At 39.9% G+C, this 22926-nt stretch overlaps 2 protein-coding genes across 38 annotated transcripts in view; one reads left to right on the top strand and one right to left on the bottom strand.

The window, feature by feature from the left end:
• Positions 1–11735, top strand: part of RIF1 (replication timing regulatory factor 1) — a 73741-nt gene extending 62006 nt beyond the window's left edge. For 9 of the 11 annotated variants that reach the window (XM_066232881.1, XM_066232882.1, XM_066232880.1 and 6 more), the window contains 6 exons: positions 545–691; positions 985–1062; positions 1151–1266; positions 2188–2341; positions 4958–5066; positions 5539–11735. In XM_066232881.1, the coding sequence (XP_066088978.1) occupies positions 545–691; positions 985–1062; positions 1151–1266; positions 2188–2341; positions 4958–5066; positions 5539–5753 (819 nt within the window). In that variant the 3' untranslated portion in view covers positions 5754–11735. The remainder of the gene's footprint in view (positions 1–544; positions 692–984; positions 1063–1150; positions 1267–2187; positions 2342–4957; positions 5067–5538) is intronic. The other 2 variants (XM_066232887.1, XM_066232889.1) reach the window with 1 other exon arrangement.
• Positions 11736–15594: 3859 nt separating this feature from the next.
• NEB (nebulin) overlaps positions 15595–22926 on the bottom strand; it is a 210797-nt gene continuing 203465 nt past the window's right edge. For 24 of the 27 annotated variants that reach the window (XM_066281248.1, XM_066281221.1, XM_066281230.1 and 21 more), the window contains 7 exons: positions 22674–22766; positions 21806–21913; positions 21516–21699; positions 21097–21189; positions 19256–19405; positions 18840–18946; positions 15595–16434 (listed from right to left, as the gene is read on the bottom strand). In XM_066281248.1, coding sequence (XP_066137345.1) covers positions 16261–16434; positions 18840–18946; positions 19256–19405; positions 21097–21189; positions 21516–21699; positions 21806–21913; positions 22674–22766 — 909 coding nt within the window. In that variant the 3' untranslated portion in view covers positions 15595–16260. The remainder of the gene's footprint in view (positions 16435–18839; positions 18947–19255; positions 19406–21096; positions 21190–21515; positions 21700–21805; positions 21914–22673; positions 22767–22926) is intronic. The other 3 variants (XM_066281245.1, XM_066281246.1, XM_066281247.1) reach the window with 1 other exon arrangement.

The raw sequence follows: 22926 nt of genomic DNA, 5'->3' as shown, positions 1-22926 counted from the left end.
GGCTCCCCCTTCCTCCCCTTTCCTGTCAAGACACGTATGAGAAGCAGTCAGTAAAACTTAAATGAAGCATCTACAAGTTGATGCTTCTCATCCCTCTCCTCCCCCCTCTCTCCCTTCCTGGCTCCAAAAAAAAAACACCACCCATTTGCTATGAGTCTAGTACCCTCCAAGAGTTCAGAGATTAGTAATATATACCAGGGCCAGTTCATATTCTGTCTACCTCTTTACCTTATTCTTTACTGTCTGGGTGGCATATAGTTAAGCCCATAACCCTAGCAGGATTGGATTATACAGTTTTCACTGCCACATGCAAGATCAAATTTCCGCTATTGTCCCCAGTTCACTCTGTTGCTGTAGAACATAGATCACCTAAAGCATAGATCTGCAAAAGCAGTCAGTCGGAAGAACTGCCTGCAGTTCTAGTGAAATAAATTAAGGCTCTAAACTCACATTCTATTTTTGGGTAACCTTATAATAAGAATTTATGGTGTTATTTTAAAAAATTTTATTATTGTCAAATAAAAAACATGACCTGTGTTTTTAGGTTCGCCGTGTCTCCTTTGCAGATCCAATATATCAAGCAGGATTGGCAGATGACATTGATAGGCGATGTTCTGTTTTTAGGGCCCATTCTTCAAATAGTTCCCCCATAGCAGAAGGTGTTAAAACTTCACCTACCGCACAATCTAAGGTAAGCTGTAGGCTTTAAAATATACATGTATATGCAGAGACAGAATTCTGTTGCATAGTTTTATCTTAAGATTAACTAAAAAAAAAGTGTGATTTGTTTGGATACATTGTTCTTTTGTCTGCTACTTATAAGCCCACATGAAGAGAGGAGGTGGTAAGAGGCAGTGATTATCCAGCAAATAATTGCTAATGTAGTTTATTACATTTCAGATTTTGTGAAAATTAAGTTGTAAAATTTTAGTTCTCTAGGGTTCTGAGTTTTTTTGTTTTTGTTTTTTTTTCTCTTCTGTCTAGCATAATACCACTTCAAGCAAAGGATTTCTGTTTCCAGGATCACGTAGCCCTAAATTTAAGAGCTCAAAGAAGTGTTTAGTAAGAAGTGCTTTAGTTATTCATGCAATTTTTTTTTCATGTTTAGTATGGTGATCTCTGTTCAGTGACTTTTGAAATTTATTCTAAGATTACAGAAATGACTCAAGAATCCATCTCATGCCCAGCGGAGAGCGTTTACCCGGCTCTGGTGAACTGCTTGGCACCAGTCGACATCATTTTACCTCAGATTACATCAAACATGTGGTAAGCGATTAATTAGCGTCTGCCTTGCTCTTAAAGATGCCACTTACTTAAGAGGACTATTTAAATGACCAAGGTTTTTATATTTAGGATTGATTTATATAAACCTTTACACCAGGGTTCCCCAAACTACGGCCCGCGGGCCCCATGCGGCCCCCTGAGGCCATTTATCTGGCCCCCCCCCGCCACACTTCCAGAAGGGGCACCTCTTTCATTGGTGGTCAGTGAGAGGAGCACATTGACCATCTCATTAGCCAAAAGCAGGCCCATATTTCCCATTGAAATACTGGTCAGTTTGTTGATTTAAATTTACTTGTTCTTTATTTTAAATATTGTGTTTGTTCCCATTTTGTTTTTTTACTTTAAAATAAGATATGTGTAGTGTGCATAGGGATTTGCCCATAGTTTTTTTATAGTCCAGCCCTCCGATGGTATGAGGAACAGTGAACTGGCCCCCTGTGTAAAAAGTTTGAGGACCCCTGCTTTACACACATTTTAGAAATGAAAATTCTTCTGGAAAGATGGAACTGACAGGACACAAGCAAAGCGATTCTCATAATTGTGTGCTTATTTGCCAGGTGCTGTTTTGAATTCTTTGTATGCATTAACTTATTTTTACTCATAAACTGTGTAAGAACATTTTATAAGATGAATTGTACAATGTTAACGGTCATCGTGTTAGTGAAGCATGAGGCACACATCAGGCTTTGTCTATTTCCAGTGCTATTGCTTAACCCAGGTATACACATCAGATAACTTTTCTTTTTAAATGTACACGTGCCTGTCCTCACAGTAGGTTAGGTGGGCCTGTATTAATCCAGTTTTGATTAACCTTAAATCAGGAAATTCAGCTGGGTGTAGGTCCTTAAATAGAATAAATATGAAACTGTATAATGACATTTTACCTTCTTCTCATTTGTTCAGGGCAAGAGGACTGGGACAACTCATTAGAGCCAAGAATATAAGAACAATTGGTGATTTGAGTGCTCTTACAGCATCTGAAATAAAAACTCTTCCAATCCGTTCACCAAAAGTGTCCAATGTAAAGAAGGCTCTCAGAGTATATCATGAGCAACAGGTAAAAACTCAGTGTCAGTTATAAATCATGTATAAAGACACCCTGTGCCACACAAAGATGTTTCCGTCAACAAGAGATCATATGTACAACAGTGGTCCCAGGTTATAATGGACTGGGAAATTCCCGGCTCCTGTTGACATCGTAGTGCAGGTGCACTGCTCACATGTTTGTGACGATGCCGGTGAGAACAGACCCACTGCTCTGCCAGTTGTATAGAAGTGTAGCACTTGCAGTTATGTATAGTAGTAATCTTGGATGAACAGCTGTGTTACTAGTTTATGTATTTGCTACACTAAACTGTTGTTGTTATTTTAGTGTACCCTTTCTTCATATGCTAAAAAAGTTTGCTGTGAAACAGTTTGCCATGTTACCCTGTCAGCCTCCTAACTTCCGCATGTACTGCATCTCTTGATTGCATCTGTTTTGCTTAGGCTTGATTTTAACCTCAGTGTTTTGTACAGTAACATGCTGAACCTGTAGCCTCGGAGCAGTAGCTTATACCATATAGCTTAACTTGTATGGGAGGCTCTACCATTTGGGTTGTGTGACTGCCCTATTGTGTTTACACAACAACAAAATTGCCTAACTCAGTGGTCGGCAAACTCATCAGTCAACAGAGCCAAATATCAACAGTACAACGATTGAAACTTCTTTTGAGAGCCAAAATTTTTTAAACTTAAACTATATAGGCAGGAACATTCCTTATCGAGGTAGCACCTGTACGTGGTATTTTGTGGGAAGAGTCATACTCAAGGGACCAAAGAGCCACATGTGGCTCGTGAGCCTCAGATTGCTGACCAGGGGCCTAACCCATTTCTCAGAATGTATCCCTATTCTAAACAGTGCATGACTGTAAATAATCTAGTAATACAATTAACACAAGTTTGTACTTCAAGTATACATATGCTTAAAAGTTCATTTCATGGCACCTTTTCTTCTCCCTTGTAGCCAGGAGTAACTTAAAAGATAATTTTACAATTTCACAGAGAAGTTTTTGTCATTTATTTTGAACCGTTTTTATAGAGTGCACCTCTTGATCCTTTGAATTCTGTTTTCCTACCACCAAACTGGCAATTGGTTTCACGGCTGCTGTTCTTAAAACCTCAAAGTTAAAATCTAAACATTTACAAAAATCTTGCAGTGTGACTTTTTTTGTCTTGATCAGTCTGACCTTTTTTCACATTAAACATTTCGGTCAATGATGTTTTCAGAGTTTCTGATGAAAGCTGGAGTCTTTTCCCTATAAAAATATAAATGGGAAATTCTGTATATCACTTCAAAAGGGTTCACTGGCCCTCCTGAAACCAAGGCAGGGACACTTTATCCACTGACATGCAAAATAGTGAGTAAAGGAAAAATAGGGACTGTCAGAGATGAAGACCAGCATTCTAGAGTAGAAATTTTTTTTTTCTTTTTTTTCTGAAGCTGGAAACAGGAAGAGACAGTCAGACAGACTCCCGCATGCGCCCGCCCGGGATCCACCCGGCACGCCCACCATGGGGCGACACTCTGCCCACCAGGGGGCGATGCTCTGCCCATCCTGGGCGTCGCCATATTGTGACCAGAGCCACTCTAGCACCTGAGGCAGAGGCCACAGAGCCATCCCCAGCGCCCGGGCCATCCTTGCTCCAATGGAGCCTTGGCTGCGGGCAGGGAAGAGAGAGACAGGAAAGCGCGGCAGAGGGGTGGAGAAGCAAATGGGCGCTTCTCCTGTGTGCCCTGGCCGGGAATCGAACCCGGGTCCTCCGCACGCTAGGCCGACGCTCTACTGCTGAGCCAACCGGCCAGGGCTAGAGTAGAATTTTTGAGACGAGTTTAGCAACTACTGAATCCTGAGGACTTGAAAGACCTAAATTTAATATTTATTTGTGATTTTTAAAAACATTTATTAGTTTAAAAAAAGTATATTGGTAATTTTTAGTCTCATAGATCAAGAATTAGTTTCTGCAGTATTTTTGTGATCCATGAGCCCTGGGAATTGTCTCTGAACATTACTTTTTTTTTTTTTTTTTTTTAATTTCAGTGAGAGGAAGGGAGAGAGTGGGGTGGGTACATCAAGTTGTTCCTTTATGTGCTCTAACCAGGAATCGAACTGGCAACCTTGATGATGCTCCAACCAATAAAATTTTTAAAGCTGCTTTTTTGAGACATCCACATACTATAAAACTCACTGTACCTCAACACACAATTTCATGATGTGTTTGTTTTTTTTTAATAGTATATTTACAAAGTATAAAACTACTACTGGTATCATTTTAGAATGTTAACCTCCAGAAAGAAACCTTTGTAGCTGTTAGTAGTCACTCATTTCCACCCTTAGGCAACTACCAATCATTTTTCTCTATATATTTGCCTATCATAGACATTTTATAAAATTTGGATCATATAACCTGTGGTCTTTTGTGACTGGCTTTCACTGACCATAATGTTTTCGAGGCTCACATGTAGTTTTTGTATGTGTACTAGTAGAATATTGTTTCTTAGCAATATTAGCTAAGCTAATAATCATGTGATGAGCTGTCAAATTATTTACTGGTGTTGGTACTGTTGTTCATCCTGTTAAGAGTAACTTTCAATTTGTTGGTTTTGTTTTTATGTTTACTGGCCTGAATCAAGGTGAGATCTCGTGGACTAGAAGAGATTCCAGTTTTTGATATATCTGAAAAAACGATAAATGAGACAGAAAATAAGCCTCTCTCTTCTGAGGAAGAAAGACTTGTGTCAGGTATATTTTATCAAAGTATAACAATTTTACTTACAAGATCAACTGACTTTCTGTAAATATTTTGTAATTAGGCTATTAGTTTTAGTTTGACCATGCCATATGAATTACACACGTTTTTCATTTTTGTGTTAGTTACCAAGTACATGAAAATTTGGCTTTACTTCAAGTATGTCTAGTTTCTATCTAATTGTCAACTGTACTTCATTAAGGTCTTAAATATGGATATGAACTAAATACTGTGTTCTGGTCATGCTTTTCATAAAAATGAAGTAGGCTGGTGATGTCTTTAGTGGCAGAGGATCAGCTGTTAGCTTTTCTTGTCTCTTGTTCTCTTGAGGAACAGGTGCATACCCAGCCTGCACTTTCCATTTGAGTCCTAAGCACTTAAGCCTTCCATTAACTTGTCAAAACATATGCACAAGTTAAGTTTTGTCTGAAGTAGATCTAATTGTACCTTTTTCTCTTTCTTTAGATTTCATTGATCCTGTCACGTTAGAAACTCCATTGTCTAAGAATCTTGTGGCACAGGTTAGTGCGCTTGCCCTTCAGCTGGACTCTGAGGATCTTCATAATTATTCAGGGAGCCAGCTGTTTGAAATGCATGAGAAGCTGGGAAGCATGGCAAATTCTATAATAAAAAATCTGCAGTCACGTTGGAGGTCACCAGCCTATCATAATTCTGTTTAGTATTGTAAGAGAAAATTGAAGGGCTTTTTAAATAATGTCACTGAATTTGTTGACTCATAAGGAAGTTCTGAAATATAATACAATTTCATACTGAACATTTGCAAAGTTGGTAACATTTCAGTACCTGAACGGCAATGACTTCTATAAGTTCAATTTTGTACGTACATTATGTAAGACCACTCTGTATTGTGTATTTTGTTGGCTACTGTGCATAGTTTTCCCAGAAATTTAAATATCTTATTGAAACGTGAAAGCAAGGACTAGAAACAAGCATACATTTATTTCACTTAAACTTATGCATATTATGATAAAAGACTTTATGTTAAATACCTTATTTGAAGTGAAATTGAAATTGTTTTTATTTAAAATTTTTGCTGGACTGATAGAGGATGTTTATATTTGACTTTTTTTTTCTTTCTTAATTTATCTTTGTTGTGCTTGAAGTTTTTAGAAATTTATTCTTGGTAAAATACCTTATATGCAATGTAAAAGATTTAGAATATTTTTCAGAAATGTCACCTTTGGACTCTTTAAAGAAAAATACCAAAAGTTTTAGCTTTGAGTTAAAGTTTTAAAGCAGATTTTACTAAGATGCCATTCACTTTTACTTGCGTTAGCAAATATTTGTGAAGCAGCATTTGTTTGTGGAAATATACTTTTAAGAGGATAGTATTCATTTTAAAATGCAGAACTATTTGTATATTATGTATAGATTACAATGCTTTAATTTATAAATTTCAGCTTTCATTAACTGCGTGAGTTTTTCTGCAGCTTGTGAATACCTTTGTTTAATAGAAATATATTTTGTATATACTAAGAACTGAAACGAAATATCGGTATGGACAATAGAAATGCTTTGTGGATTTGCTGCAGATGTTTGTAGGATTCTGTGTTTACAAATAAATCAGCAGATAGTTTTGTACTTAGTTAATAGTCTTAGTTAAAACATGAGTATTTTCCAAAGTAACCAGAATGGGTAAAGTTTTGGAAAAGAGAAAGTGTTATGTGACAATTTTGCTATTTGTGTCCTTACTGTTTTCTGTTGTGTTTTTTTTTTCTTTTGGTTTGGAAGAGGGTATAAGCCACTTGACAGCATGCCTAGTGGAATTACTTTTTAATGGAGAGTTAAAGAGTATTTTCAGTACAACTTGGACTGTAAGAAATCTAGAGTTTACCTGCGCTTTTCACCTGCACCTAAAGCAAACTTGGAAGAAATTTAATACTGTTCTTTTTGAAATGTGTTTTGTCTAATTTTTAAAAATAGGGTGTATATAATTAAAACATTTATAAATTTTACCAACTAATATTAGTAGTGCCTGACTTTCCATGTATTTTTTTAATTTAGTGAGAATATCTCATTTTTTTGAATGATCTCAGTTTCACACTTTATTCAGAACTAATCCCTACTTGAAAAAGGCACACATTGTTCAAGTTACAGAAATTTTAATCCTTGTGTCTAATTAGCTTCTATATTCAGAAGGGGACCACCAACCAGCCACAATAAAAGTGTCTTTTGTAATCGTAAATCCATTATCATGACAAATATTTTTTAGTCTAAGTTTGGTATTTCTATACTAAGGATGGTTTTACAAGAAATTCTGGAACTGTTTAACAGGATTGTAGCTTAAAAAAATAACTAATGAAAAAATATTTTTTACTAAATTATAATTGTGTCTTATATTGTCTTATCATTTCCCAAATATTTAATAGTGAAGTGGCATATAAGTTTTAACCTGCTGTGGAATAAAGTTCTTGGAAATCTGAACAGTATCGTGAAAATGGGACCAAAATAAAAGCACTGAATTTGACCCAAGCACAGTTAGTAATTTTATAACATTTTGATTTAACTAGGATATTTGTTAAATATTTGAGGACAAAAACCTGTTTGCTGAAGTCTTCATTGTTGATACAATTATAAATATATCTTGGATGAGGAACACTTACTTGTCTTAAAAGTTTCTACAAATTTTTCCTTGAATGATTCATGAATAGCAAAATGCATTAATGTTTCTTGATTAGCTCCATTTAATTGTTTCACTATTAAGTGAAACAGGTTCTTCAGATATTTTCTGATGACTGAGAAAACAAGTGACAAATATAACACTCACATGTGATTTTATTATGTAGTTATTATAAGAACCTATTTGCATGCAGAAGCATACTATAAATTTTTTGTTTCCAAATGGATTTCATAGTCAATATAAATTTTCAATATTTTATAAGCCCACTACAGATGCTCTGCCGTTTGAACACAGTTAAAAGCGTTGTTGAATACTCTGACTTTGCTCTGAGTCCACATAGTATTGGGTGAGTCAAGTTAAGTAACAATGCCATTGAATAATACAGTCAAAAGTAAGACTTACATCTGAAAAACCTGAACACTACAAGTGTGGCAGTTCATGACATTGCCAGTGGGTTTTTTCTATACAGCTTGAAAATATTTAGGGATTCTGTCATATATTTAAGAATCATATGACTGCCAAAAAAGATTATATATTGCCTAAAATAAAAGCATCATAACAAGAAACAAAATAGAATTTTTAAATGTAAAGGAATGGAAAAAATTAAAAGTTTAAGTGCTGTTTAAAAAGCTGACTTAGTTGAAATTGAACAAGAGAGAAGTTAAGGGTGACAGGCCACATTTTCCCTTAATGCTGTGTGTCTTCCAGTTTTAACTTGATAATCCAGTGAGAAAGGCTTAGATTCCATCTCATAATCTACACTATCGATTTTTAGGGAAATAAATGGCTAACATTAGGTCAAGACTTGAATAGGGGTGAGAAGCTATTTGCTCATCAGTACAACCCCATGTCCAGTTTATTCCCAAGCCTTTAGAAAAGTCTTTGTATTCTGTATGCAAATAACAAAGTTATGTTTGTTTGTTTTTAACAATGCTTTTGAAATTTGCATGGGTGTGTAAAAACGCAGATTCTGATTCATTAGGCCTGTAGTGGGGCCTGTTTGTTCCACTCTAAAAACTTTCACATGACCCAAATACAGTGCTGGTGTTTGTGGTCTGCGCGTGTAAATAGGTAGTCTGAGGAGGCTTCAAGCTCTGAGGGAGGTTTTCATAGCCCAAGCATATTGAAGTCCTAAGACCTGTTGCCACAAAAATTAAAAATAGTTTTCTGGGTTTTTTTTTAAAGAAGTTTTTCAAGTTTATGAATTGGAGGTGGAGACATGTCTCAAATGTTTCAAACTAAAGTTCAGATTGTAACCTGACGAGGCAGTGGCGCGGTGGATAGAGCATCAGCCTGGGACTCTGAGGACCCAGGTTTGAAACTCCGAGGTCACTGGTTTGATCCAAGAAGAGGTCACTGACTCTGCTGGAGCCCCAGTCAAAGCACATACAAAAAAAGCAATCGATGAGCCAACCACAGTGACGCAACTATGAGTTTTGCTTCTCATCTCCCTTCCTGTCCCTTGTGCGTGCTAATAAAAGGGGAAGAAAAAGATTCAGATGGTAAAGTAGGCAGATAGTTAAGTATTTGTTATAAAGAACGCTATTAAGCAGTTTGAACAGTGAGCCCTGTGATTATATGTAAATTATGTTACGATTTTTTTGAAGATAAAAATTAAAAAATTTAGAGATGCCATTTAATCTTTAAACGAATTTTGCCTTCTAAGTGATAGAACGTGTATTTTTGTTTAAAACAGATTACCCCTGAGATTAATTTGGCAGTAAAGTTAGTGCCAAAACAAGTCATGTGTTGATAGGTCTGCCTTTTCATTGTAGAGAAGACTTCTGGTGATTTTGTTGTTACATTACATGGTTGAAAACTCCTGTTCCATGTAAAATGGAGTTTGAAAGACAGAGTTGTATTGCTCTCATATATTTAAATACTCCTTTTTGTAAAAGCTGCCCTCATCCAAAGTAAAAAGGTAGCCAGAATATAAGTATGTATTTTTAAAATTGTTTTATCAAAATTGCCCCTTCAGTCTGTAAAACAAATCTGGGCTATATGGTTTCTGATGGATCACTTAATATGCCTATTACATATTTCTGGCTTTTTATATTTTTTGAAAGTATCCATTAAAATCTGAACCATTTGTATTTGAAGATGTATAGATAGTTAATAGAATAGGAGTCAAACAGAATTATGAGTGTTTATTCCGTTCAAGTGCCAAGCTGTAAATTCTTACTCCCCTGAATTATAGTATTTGAGTAAAAGATAATCTTTTTACCTGAGAGTATAAAATTGAAGGCAATAATTTAAATTGATGTCATGAGGAAGAAGGAAAGCCTGCCTAGCTTTTGTTCTTATTATCAGAGGGAAACATTATCTTTAGGCCAGAGTATACTGATTTATAATTGTGGGCAAAACTAAGCTTATATACGTCAAGTTTATATGCTGATAGATATTGATGCACTGATAAATGATAAAATTTCAAACAAAAGGCAACATTTAAATTTTTTTTCTCATTGATTTGAGGGGGCAGAGAGAATCATCAACTTGTTACACTTAGTTATTGGCAGCATTATTTCTTTTTTATTATTTTTACAGAGTGAGAGGGACAGATAAGGGACAGAGAGACAGGAACTGAGAGAGATGAGAAGCATCAATCATTAGTTTTTCGTTGCACATTGTGACTCCTTAGTTGTTCATTGATTGCTTTCTCATATGTGCCTTTCCCGTGGGGCTACAGCAGACTGAGTGACCCCTTGCTCGAGCCAGCGACCTTGGGTTCAAGCTGGTGAGCTTTGTTCAAAACAGATGAGCCCACACTCAAGCTGGTGACCTTGGGGTCTCGAACCTGGGTCCTCCGCATCCCAGTCTGACACTATCCACCGAGCCACTGCCTGGTCAGGCAACACATTATTTCTTATAGTGTAATTAACACCTTCAAAATAGTGTCATGGAACTGAAAGTGGAATATAGTGTAACAGTTCTTTTGTATTGTTAGCAAGTATCTAAAGAATAGTTTATTATCTAATGGGAACTTTGTAATAGAAAAATGGAATTAACAATTAGTTTTGAATATAAAAACAAAGATGGCAGTCTGACCCTAGTACATTTTTAGAGGGTTATTATAAAGTACAGCCTGACACCTGTTTTTTTAAAAATCCTATGAGCTGAGAATGTCTTACATTTTATAAATGGTTGAAAAAAAAAAACTATTTTGTGACATGAAAATATATGAAGTTAAAGTTTTAGTGCAGAGTCTTGTAAAGAATAGTTTTTGACACGTGGCATGTAGTTGGTTTAGTTATTTGGTCCTAGCTGGCAGGAGGGGCATCTTGCTTCGTTAATTTCTTAGTTTTTGTTGCTGTGTAAAATGGGTTCCCCTTATCCCATTTGTCTTAATATTGCTCAGATACACATTCTAGGAGGTTCTAGTACTACTTTAGGAGTACTTTTTTCCTTGCCTGTAAACTTAAAATACAGTTTGTGTTTGGCATGGTTATTAGGGGACTTGGATGTGTCAGGGGAAGGCATCTGGCACTAACTGGTTAAGTCACAGTTTGCTTTCTGTGTTGGTGAATTACTGAATCGCTTTCAATCTTAACACTACCTCCTGTGGATAGACTTGACTAATATGCACTTAGAGGAAACAAGAGAAGCCAAATCAGACATTTATTACCCTGTAATATTTTTGTTCTCATGACTTGATAAACTTTGTAAGAGAGCTTAGTTTTGCATTCAGAAAGTATTTATATTTGGTAAGTCAAATGATTTAAGTTAAAACTTCACAGAAGTACCTGTTCATCCCTCAGTTGACTGCAGTAGTAGATCATAAGTAAGGGTACAGTTTTACCTGTGTTACGCTTTATACAATGTTTGCAGAAAGTGGGCCTATACTAATAGTGTATTTTCAGGTTCATTATGACTGAGTTGAGGGAGGGGAAATCTTATGATTGATTCACAGTAAAACTTTTCATGACCTATTAAGAGTTTGACTGTTTTCTCTTGCCACTTGAAACTGGACGTTGAAACATTTTAAAGAAATGCACTTTAATCTGAAATAAAACTAAAAACTAAACCATTCTGGTATTTGTTTGGTTTTCTTGTTTGTTTTGTTTTTCAATCCAAGTGCCAAATTAAAGTGAACATTGTTTTCTACAAACACATGAACCATTCATGCTTGCTTCCTTTTATAGCGTGTTTTTAACTATAGGTTTTCTTATTTTATGAGTTCTACACACTTTTAAATCTACATTTTTTAAATTAAAAATATAGACTTGGTGATGTTGAAAGATATATGAGTGTATTGCCGCTGCTGTAACAACTACAAACAGTGCCTTAAACAATCAATTCATTTCTGCGTGAGCGCTGGCGGGAAGACTGCCCCGTGCCCCCCCCCCCCCCCGGGCTTCTGGTTTGCTGGCAGTTTGGGCTGTCCTGGCTGTCCACCACACTGAGCTGTGCCTTCATCGTCACATGATGCTCTCCCCGTTTGTCTGTCTCTTCAAATTTCCCTCATTAAGACACCAGTTCCATTGGATTAATGTGCTAATCATCATAACTTCTGCAATTACCCTGTTCACAAGGTCACAGTAGGTGGGGGAACAAAAAAAAGCCTAACATTTCACAGAATTATCCATGAGTAGTGCCAGCAGCACTGGTCATGGAGAGAACCATGTTTGAGTTTTGCCTAGTGTGTAATCTATATCATTCATGTCTATAATCTTTCAGTTACAGGATGAGTAGTCGCTGAGATTCTAAGCAGCCTTATGTGCTGTGAGTCTGCAGTTCTTAAGATATATACAGTGTCTGTGCACTTACAAAATGGGGACCGACCCAAGAAATGGCTAGAAAATTGAACAGGAAAATTTGGAAACTAGATATTGTCAGTGTTCTGAGGTGTGTCAGTTGTCATATAATGTTTAGGAAATGTGATTACTAGGAACCACTTGAAGGTAATGGGAAGTGTTGGTGGGGTAGGGACAGATGAACCTTTTGTTAATTTGAGACTAAGGTGGATATGGTAGGATTCTCTACTTCTGTGTATGTTGAAACATTGAAGTATTAAAATGAAATTAGGAATTATGTTTATTCTTTGTATAACAACTATAAAAGTGTGCTTTGGCATCCTTATAAAGTGAATGGGAAATTTAAAAAGCATTTCCTGGAACTGAGATACACTTTGGATGTTTCCAAAGTTTAGGGGGATTTATAGTGCACCAATGAGATTGTTGCCAGGTTTAACCTGGATTTTTAACCCAGTTTAGGAGAAGATTGAAGACTTGAGAGGGCGAGAGTAGCTACCCACCATTAGAATGCTTAGGAATGGTCTGCCTTTTCCTGGGTCTATGTTTCACCAAGCCAAGGCCACCGTGGCTCATGCACGCAGTGCGGGCAGCCGGACTGCCTGATTCCCATGCAGTGCTCCACACCAGGCTGTGGCCGTGCAGCTACCTAGGAATGGCAGACGCCGGGGCCAGCGCGTACCACTCCCTACCCCCTCTTCCACCCCCCGTATAGACGCAGTGCCAGCACACCCAGGATCATATGGCCGGTCAGATTGGTGGCCAGCAAGCTGGTGACGAAGAGCAGGAAGGTGGCGGCCAAGGGGCAGCGCCAGAGGCCAGCGCCAGCACGATGGACACGGTGCCCTGCATCACAGAGAAGATGAGAAGCACTCGTGATGCACCACCATGTCCCACTGGCCTTGCCTGCGAGTTGGGGGCCCAGGAGCTGCGCACACGGTGGCTTAGTCTGGGCTCAGGTTGGTGCCTGTAAGGGTTCATGGCAGGTGCCAGGGGTGAGGCTGGCTAAAGAGGGCTAGTTGACCCTGGCCCAGGGCACAGTGCTCACTCTTGGGCTGAGCCCAGCCAGTGGTCCCTTCTCAGAAGATCAAGACCCACATGACTCCATGGCAATGCCAGTGACCCTTCCCGTCACACCTCTGTCTCTGTTTGCAGTGGTTCCTGTGACTCCTGTCCTGTCTGGCATAGCCCCTGGGCCTCTAGGACCCACCTCCCATTCCTACCACAGCAAATTCCTGGTCGCTGGTCCCAGCTGATACTGGCCCATCCTTGATGCCCTTGGCTCTCCTCTGCCACTGTGGGCCCATCTCTCTTCACTGTACTTAGTTTCCCTGGTGCCATCTCTGTGCTCACAGACCCATCACTGTCCCGGCGGCCACTTCTGTTCCCACAGACCTCTCAACCCCATAGCGACATTGCTGTTTCCATGGTTGTATTTTTGTCCCCCACAAGTCCGTTTATCCGTCTCCCATATTCCCATCCCTGTTCTCCAGTGCCGTCACTCGGGCCCTACCTCACCACAGCTGCCTCTGGATGCCCAGGGTTCCACTCCCAACTCCATGTCCCTGCCCAGAGGCATCCAGGGTGACTCAAAACCAGCCATCCTGCCTGACCTGTGGTGACGCAGTGGATAAAGTGTCAACAGGGAATGCTTAGGTCACCGGTTCAAAACCCTAGGCTTGCCCAGTCAAGGTACATACAGAAATCAATTCCTACTTTCTCCTCTCTCGAAAATTAGTAAAGTCTTAAAAGCACACAAAGAAACACCCATTCCTTGATACCCTGGTGTTGAGAGCTGAGAAGTCAGAACTGCCCTAGGTCAGATGGGAAGAGAAGTGGACAGATGGTAAGTGCACAGGAACAGACAGGTGGGGCTGACTCAAGAAACAGGGGAGGGACGTGGCCCTATCCTTTAGTTTTTAGTGCTTCCTGCCCGGGGGTGCCTGAGACACTGGCTTCCCATTGCCTGCTGCGCACTGTACCACCCGCTGCGCCTAAGCTCTCCGGAGGGCCGGTGAGCCGCCCTCTCCCTGCTTCCTCCTCCCACTGCCTTCCCAAACCTACAGAGGCCCGACTGCAGGGGGCCCAGGGTGGTAGAGACCCTAACTCTATGCTCCAGAGAGTTATCCTGCCTCCTCCCATCATGCTCTCCTCCCTGGAGGAGCAGGAGCACCATCCTGCCAGGCTCAGGTTTCTCCCCTGCCTCATTAATAAAGTGGATTAAAATCTAAAAAAAAAAAAAAAAAAAAAGGCGGGCCCTGGCCGGTTGGCTCAGTGGTAGAGCGTTGGCCTGGCGTGCGGGAGTCCCTGGTTCGATTCCCGGCAGGGCACACAGGAGAAGCGCCCATCTGCTTCTCCACCCCCCCCCCCCTCTCCTTCCTCTCTGTCTCTCTCTTCCCCTCCCGCAGCCGAGGCTCCATTGGAGCAAAGTTTGCCGGGCGCTGAGGATGGCTCTGTGGCTTCTGCCTCAGGCGCTAGAATGGCTCTGATTGCGGCAGAGCGACACCCCAACATGGGCAGAGCGTCGCCCCCTGGTGGGCGTGCCGGGTGGATCCCGGTGGGGCGCATGCGGGAGTGTGTCTGACTGCCTCCTCGTTTCCAACTTCAGAAAGAAAAAAAAAAAGACAGTTTTTGAGTCCTTTAAAGAAAGAACTTCATTGTCCTGAGGGCTTAATGTGCAAGGGAGAGAAGGCGGGTGGTCAGGGTGCTGTGTGGGGCCAGTTTGCTTCCGCTGTCTCAGTTTCCCCATTCCACTTGCCAAGGAATTTTCCTGGCTTCTTACTATCCTGCCTCATGAGGACAGCAGTATTACTACAGCTCTAAAGTAACGTGGACAGATCTTTTGCTTTTTAGAAAGATATTCCGCAAAGTTGAGCATTAAGCCATCATTGGTTGGCATTCCACCTTCTGCCATTTAATGCCTTGGCCAAGTACTGCCAGACCACTGGATACAAAAGAAAAAGGTCCCAAAATTGGGATTGGATCCCACACCTTGTAAAATTTAAGCTGAGCCATTAGGGTAGGTTGTTTACCACAAGTATGGATAGTTTTGAGAAAGTCTACGCTTATGCATTTTTAACAGTACATTTTTCTCAAGTTTAATTTTTTCAGTGAAGTCTAGTGTAAATAGAGTATTTTCTCTATTGAAAATTTTATTTGTAGATCAGAAAACTTAAAAATAATGTTCATTCCATTGGTGGTATTTGTTGCAGAATTACAGACTTTATTATATTAGCTTACACCATTTTATATTGACTATCAGCTTATAACTTCAGAACTGGGTTAGAAATAAAAGCATCAGCATTCAGTAAGCAAGGGAAAGGTGAATATCTCTGCAATTTTTTCTTTAACGTGCACATGTTCAGAATTCTTGTTTTAGAAATAATGTTAAACATGTTCATGATGGAGAAAGATCTGTGTTGATACATTGCAGAAACTTAAAAAAAAAAGTTTTCTGAAGTTAAACTTAGTTTAAAAACCAAAAGAAAATTCGACAGTAGTGATTTAAAAAATAATGAACTTGTGGTTTAATATTTTCTCTTGTTTTATGTGTGAGTCCAAAAGATAATGAGGAAGTACCCTGTTCACTCATTGCACAGATTAATGATGCTAACGTTTTTTTACTGGATAGTTATTTGGGTTCCTATATGACAAAATTAAAGGATTCTATAACCATAAATCATATGATATGGAAAACCATTAGGCAGCTTGAGAACTTGGGTAGTAGTGGAGAGTCTAGACGGAAACGGGGCTGCAGGGTGTGTGGGTCCTGCAGACGGGCATGATGCTCTGAAATGCCTATATAGCTTCAACATAGTTGGCTGGGAGCATGCCAGTCCTGCCGGTCCTCTGTACAGTGCCGTACATCCAACCTTCATCAATCGCTTGGACATTTACTATAGCATCTCCATCTTTGAAGGAAACCTCGTCAGCGTCAGCAGCCATATAGTCATACATGGCACGGAAGATTTTCTATTCGTGAGGTTGGAAAAAAGAGGGAATATATTAGGTTTGCAACAATTAATCCAAACACTCAATTTTAAGGTCTCTGATTGCTTACTCCATAAATTTAAGTTGCCCAAAAGAGAATGTGCAACCATCAGAGGCGGATTAAGGTTGGTTGAGGCCCCGGGTGCGGAAGAAAATGTAGGGCCCCTTACATTAGGAAAAAGTGTAAAGTTAGGGAGGGTTTTGCGGGGCCCTTCAGAAGTCGGGGCCCAGGGCGCACACCCGGTGCACCCACCATTAAATCCACCCCTGGCAACCACCACCAAGGAAGTAAAAAGACAACTCACAAAATAAGAGAATATATTTGCAAATCATATATATGATAAGGGATTACTATCCAGAATATATAAAGAACTCCTACAATTCAATACAAAAAAAGTAAGAGTGAGAAAGAGAGCAGGGTGCAAATGATCTAAATTCTCCAAAAGAGGTATCTGAAGAACAATATCATTAGTCATCAAGGAAATGAAATCAAAACCACAGTTAAGTACCACTTCACACACACCAGAGTGACGGTAATCAAAATCACAGTAACAGTGCTGGGGAGGATGTAGAGAAATTGGAACCCTCATAACCTACTGATGGGGATGTAAAGTGTGCAAACATTTTGGAAAAATGTTGGAGGAGTTCTTCAAGTTTCCATATGACCCAGCAATTCCACTCCTAGTTTTATATACCCAAGAGGAATGAAAACATATGTCCATACAGTAACTTGTACACACATATTCATTCATCATAGTGGCATTCATAACAGCCAAAAAGTAAAAATAACTTAAATGTTCATCAAGATGAATGAATAATTAAAAAAAAAGGTGGTATTTCCATACAATGGAATATTATTTGGTAATAAAAAGGAGTGAGTACTGATATATGATACAACATGGATGAACTTCAAAACATTAAGAAGCCAGTCATACAAGACCACATAATTGTGTGATTCTGTTCATGTGAAATGTCATTATGTGTTTAGAGGTAAATATATAGAGACCGGAAGTATAGTAGTGGGACACCTGGCATTGGATGGAGGGTGGAGGAAAAGGCTCATGCCGGGGAGTGACTGCTGATGGATACAAGGGTATCTTTTAGGGTGATCAGAATGTTTTAAAATTACATTACAGTCATGTTGAACAACTCTGTAAATGAACTAAAAATCTTCGGAACTGTGCACTTCAAATGATGAACTTGATTAATAATGTATTCATAAAACCATGGATATGTGTCTGACTAAAGAACAATGTACTTCCTTTATATATGGACTTTATTTTCCCTTTGGAGGAGGTCAGACTTATGTTTTGGAGAAGAATTTGAAAAACCCTAACAATATTGCAGGGAGTTGGGGAACATAACAGTAGTGTGCTGTAGTATTTTAAAATTTTGTGGCTTTTTTTTTTTTCCTGCTGATTTATAATTATTTTAGTATTCATTTTTTGACTTTACCTTTTTAAAAAAAGCTATCCCTGGGCTAAATCCATATTTGGTTATGATAGCTTTATATATGTTTTTCTCTAACATGGTTAAGTCCTCTCCTACTGTCATTTCAAAATGTACTTGGTTATCCTTGCATCTTTACTCTTTTTTAAAAAAATTTAGGATTAACATACAACATTTTTCAAAATCCTATTAAGATTTTGATTGGAACTGCCTTGAATTTATGAACTTGTAGCAGAAATGACAGCTTTACAAGGTTCCCCTCCTGAAATATAATCGGTCTCAACACTCATTTAGATCTCCATTTAGTAAAGTGGTTTTCTTCATAGATATATTCATTTCAATCCTAAAGAATTACATTTTTGTGCTATTATGAATGAGATGCATGGTCTTAAACTGAGAGTTTTAAAGTAATCTGGTGAATTATGAACATGATTTGACTTAACTCTTCAACATATATATATATATATGAGAGGTCTAAGATATGACATGTTTATATGTATGACATGTGCTTAAGATATATACTCTTGAAGAATGAATCCAAGCAGCAAACGTTTTAGTTTAAGACAGCGGTTCTCAAACTGTGGGTCGCGACCCAACCTGTGGGGTCGCCCTGTGTTTTGGTCGTTCGACCCCTGCTGGGGTCGCGACCCACAGGTTGAGAACCGCTGGTTTAAGATAACATAGTAGGTGGAACCAAAGAGCCTAAGCTAATCATTTGCTTTAGTTTTCTGTTTTGTTTTAAATCATTGAATCATGCTTTTTAATTATAACCTTGTAATGAAGGTTTTTGGACATTACTTTTAACCTGAGATGCATAGTAAAAAAGCATTATATAAAAGAGAAGGTTTGGTTTTAAAAAAAAATCAGGATACCTAAAATTATTTTTGCACATATCAAAAGATGAAATTATTCGAGTAAGTTCTTTATTATTTACTTACCCCAGCAGTTGACGGATGGGATGGGATAGAGGATCCTGTGGTCTGCTGGGTGGCAACTGAAGATGACCGTTGTTGTGGGAGCTCTGTGGTTTTTGCATGTTTGTAAGCTGAAAGAAATGACATAGTTTATAAGAAGAAAACAGAGCGAGACATTAGATCTGTGTTTAGCAGCTGTGCTTAGCAGCTATCCCCCCCCCCCCCAATTTAAAAAGAGTGATTTCAAATAAAGGAGAGATGAAAATGAAACGTCTCTCATGTATCCCTCTACAGCTCTGGTCTTTTCTCATTAGAAGAAATAACCCAGATAGGCATACATACATACATATATGTATATATTTTTAACTCAAAGCATCTTTATAGTAACAGCCAGGGAGCTGGCCGACTGTACTGTCAGAATCAGCACCAGCTGCTTGTACCTGATGAGGTTGCAGAGAAAAAGATGCTATTGCTGTAGGCAGACAGGTGGTTGGGGGCGGGTTCCGAGTGCTCAGACTTCTCCTCGCCACCACTGATGCTCAGTGCGCTGGCCGATCGTGACTGCTCCCGGCTCCTGCGCTGAGCTTGGGCTGGAGGAGGTGAGATTTTGAGAGGGAGCAGAGATGAAACTTTGATGGCAGTAATCCCACACAGTAATTGAATCTCCATTGGTTTTTTTTTGTTTTTGTTTTTTGTATTTTTTTGTATTTTTCTGAAGCTGGAAACGGGGAGAGACAGTCAGACAGACTCCCGCATGCGCCCGACCGGGATCCACCCGGCACGCCCACCAGGGGGCATCGCTCGCCGCGACCAGAGCCACTCCAGAGCCTGAGGCAGAGGCCACAGAGCCATCCCCAGCGCCCGGGCCATCTTTGCTCCAATGGAGCCTTAGCTGCGGGAGGGGAAGAGAGAGACAAAGAGGAAGGAGAGGGGGAGGGGTGGAGAAGCAGATGGGCGCTTCTCCTGTGTGCCCTGGCCGGGAATCGAACCCGGGACTTCTGCACGCCAGGCCGACACTCTACCACTGAGCCAACTGGCCAGGGCCAAATCTCCATTGGTTTTTGTTTGCTTGTTCCCAAGCATGGTCTTAACTAGATGTCCATGGATGAAACCCTCAAAACTCTTTGATATGTGGTGTCATCCTTGTTTTCCGGAAAAGAGAGTAAGTAAATTACCAAAAGACAGGTAACAGCTAAGTGGTACAGCTAGCTACCGGTCCCAGAGTCTGTCCGTGAGATGACTCCTTCCCCCACCCAGCTCATCTTCGTGGCGCACCAAAATGAAAAGATAGTAATGTTCACAGTTAAGCTCCACCTCTGACCTTTCCAGAAAGTCCTCCCTAACTTTCCAATCAAAATTAAATGCCCTGGCCCTGGCCAGTTGGCTCAGTGGTACAGCGTCGGCCTGGCGTGCAGGAGTCCCGGGTTCGATTCCTGGCCTGGGCACACAGGAGAAGCGCCCATCTGCTTCTCCACCCCTCCCCCTCTCCTTCCTCTCTGTGTCGCCCCCCCCCCCCCCCCCCCCCCCGCAGCCAAGGCTCCATTGGAGCAAAGATGGCCTGGACGCTGAGGATGGCTCCATGGCCTCTGCCTTAGGTGCTAGAATGGCTCTGGTCACAACAGAGCAATGCCCCAGATGGGCAGAGCATCGCCCCCTGGTGGGCATGCCAGGTGGATCCCGGTCGGGCGCAGGTGGGAGTCTGTCTGCCTCCCCGTTTCGAACTTCAGAAAAATCCAAAAAAAAAATTAAAAAATTAAATGCCTTTTCTCTGTGGTCCCACAACCCATGGGTGGCTCTTTAACACTGCCCCATCAGAGTGTAAGCACGGATTCACCCATCTTCGTCAGTAGATAGAGTGTAAATCCTCTGAGGACAGGCACTACACATTTCACATTTTAACGCAAAGAGAAGGCACAAAGCATGTGGCTTCTGTTGAATGACTACTCTTTCTTGACATTAGAAGTTCAGAAAGTTGCTAAAGGTCAAATCTATTCTCTCTTCCTTTAGCCTATGTATTTTTTTTCATTATTTTTATATTAGAAAGATCCACTACCTGTTTTTTTCTTTAGGAAAAAAAAAATTATGTAGCCTGAGGGAGACTGACACCAAGGCAGTGAAATTTGTCTAGAAAATAAGTTTGGCCCCTAGTCAAGGGGTTTTCATGCTGAACAGGCAACTCAGGAAACTGAAAACACTAGAGGAAAAGAACTTCAGAAAGTCATGAACTCTAGCCCACTCAATGGTGACGTTTTTGTCGTAATCCTTCTGTGGCAAAACATACCATTAATCATGTGTAAACTTCGTGATTGAATGTTGTCTTCTGCTGGGTCATAGTCAAAAACGGAGCCAGGATTAGTACGCCAGACACGTAAACCTGAGAATGATATTAAGGATCAGAGCAGATATTCTTGGACTATCTCAGTAACTTGGAAACCAAGGTACAAGCTTATTCAGAGGAGGATAGAATAATACTAATTTAGGTTAGGTTCTCATCATGTCTTCTCTTCAGAGGAGATCAAAGCAGAAGGTAGAAGAGAGGTCAGATTTGCAAACTGTAAAATAATAAGAGGTTTTCTTTCACATCTAATGAAAACACAGACTGAGGGACCTTCATCCTTCGCCTTGTTATAGATAATGCCATCTTTGTTCTTCTACCCCTTTAACTAAAAGTCGATTGCGCCCACCCCAGGGTTCAGTCACCTGTAATTGTTTCCTGATCCTGTTCATTTCGTTTTTGTTGCATTTCTACCACTTTCCTCTGAATCCCTCGGTAGTTAATGTCACTGAAGTCCTGTGTGTTCTTCTTCACTCGTTCAGTGATAGGGTCTGTCACCACTGGTGTGAAGCAGCCCTTGTTTTTTTCAAAGTCTTCATGATATTTCACCTGAAATTTCATGAATCAGCTTTATGAAAATACGATGGTGTGATCACTTCCTTTTCCCCAGGCTCCCACAGGCTGGCCAGCCCATCCTAAGAAGTTCCTGACTCACTGTTGAGATGTGGCGTTGGGTCTCCCTCACCCGTCTCATCTCTGGGGTGTCCAAGACATAGGCAGCTTTGCCTTGTATTTGTTTCCGGAAGCTATCCGAATAAAGAACCTGACAGGAGAAAGCATGAGTGAGTACAGGTCATGGTACTGTCCTCATTCTGAAGCCTCAAAACCTTTCCAGCAGATGGAGATAAAAGGAGTTGGGGAGGGGAGCTTGAGTCAACTGAAAAGACCCAGCAAGACCCGTGACTAACGGCGGAATGGGTTAGTGTGAGGGTGGTGGGCAGGGCTCGCATTCAGAGCAAAAGGATCTGCTTTGACTTTGAAAATGTCTTTTTCATTTTCAAAGGAGAAGGTGCACAGTATAAATTTGAAAGGAAAAAATTTCATAAACCAATATACAAACACAGAATTTAAAGTCCTCCAGACACGAAAAACCCACATCAAAACCGGAGAAGGCATCCATTTCAGAGTATTACCTGTTTCATGGAGTGCCTTAAAAATAAAGGAAAGCTGAAGACTAAGGGTGTTAGGAAGTCAATTTGTTACAGTTCGTTACATAAAACTACCTCAGAGTAAAGTAAAAGGGGTGAAAAAACCTTTGGCAATCAACTTGTTATGTCTTAGCATGATCATTTGGAATTTAAAAGCACCGTTGTGTTAATTTCAGTGTAAATTTTCAGTGGAATAAGAAAGTGCACATTTTTATGGTGTTAAAATGTTATTTTCCAAGATGTTACAGTTCCCTTTCTTTATTTCATTTTAGTGTGTTTTTCAGTCGAATGAGAAAGGCACATTTTATGATGTTAACATGTTATTATCCAAGTTGTGGCATTCCTTTTTTTTTTTTTTTTAATCCTAGAAAATACCGAGCTAATGTTTTCTTGGTTGCGCTTAGCTCTCTCCATCTCTGGAGTAACAGGTGTCGGAGTTGCTTTTCTCATATTTTCTTTGTACAATACCTAGAGGAGCCAAGAGAGCATCCAGACATCAGAGAGCAGAAAACCATTTCTAAAAACCATCATCTAGCTGGTGTTACGGCTCAATTAAATCACACTCTATAAGATAAAGCCATTAAAATGTTATTGTATAAAGCAAAAGATGAAGTTTGGGCTAGAGGGG

Source organism: Saccopteryx bilineata, chromosome 5 (genome assembly GCF_036850765.1).
Source record: "Saccopteryx bilineata isolate mSacBil1 chromosome 5, mSacBil1_pri_phased_curated, whole genome shotgun sequence".
Lineage (NCBI taxonomy): Eukaryota > Metazoa > Chordata > Mammalia > Chiroptera > Emballonuridae > Saccopteryx > Saccopteryx bilineata.
This window is presented reverse-complemented; position numbering and strand designations above follow the sequence as displayed.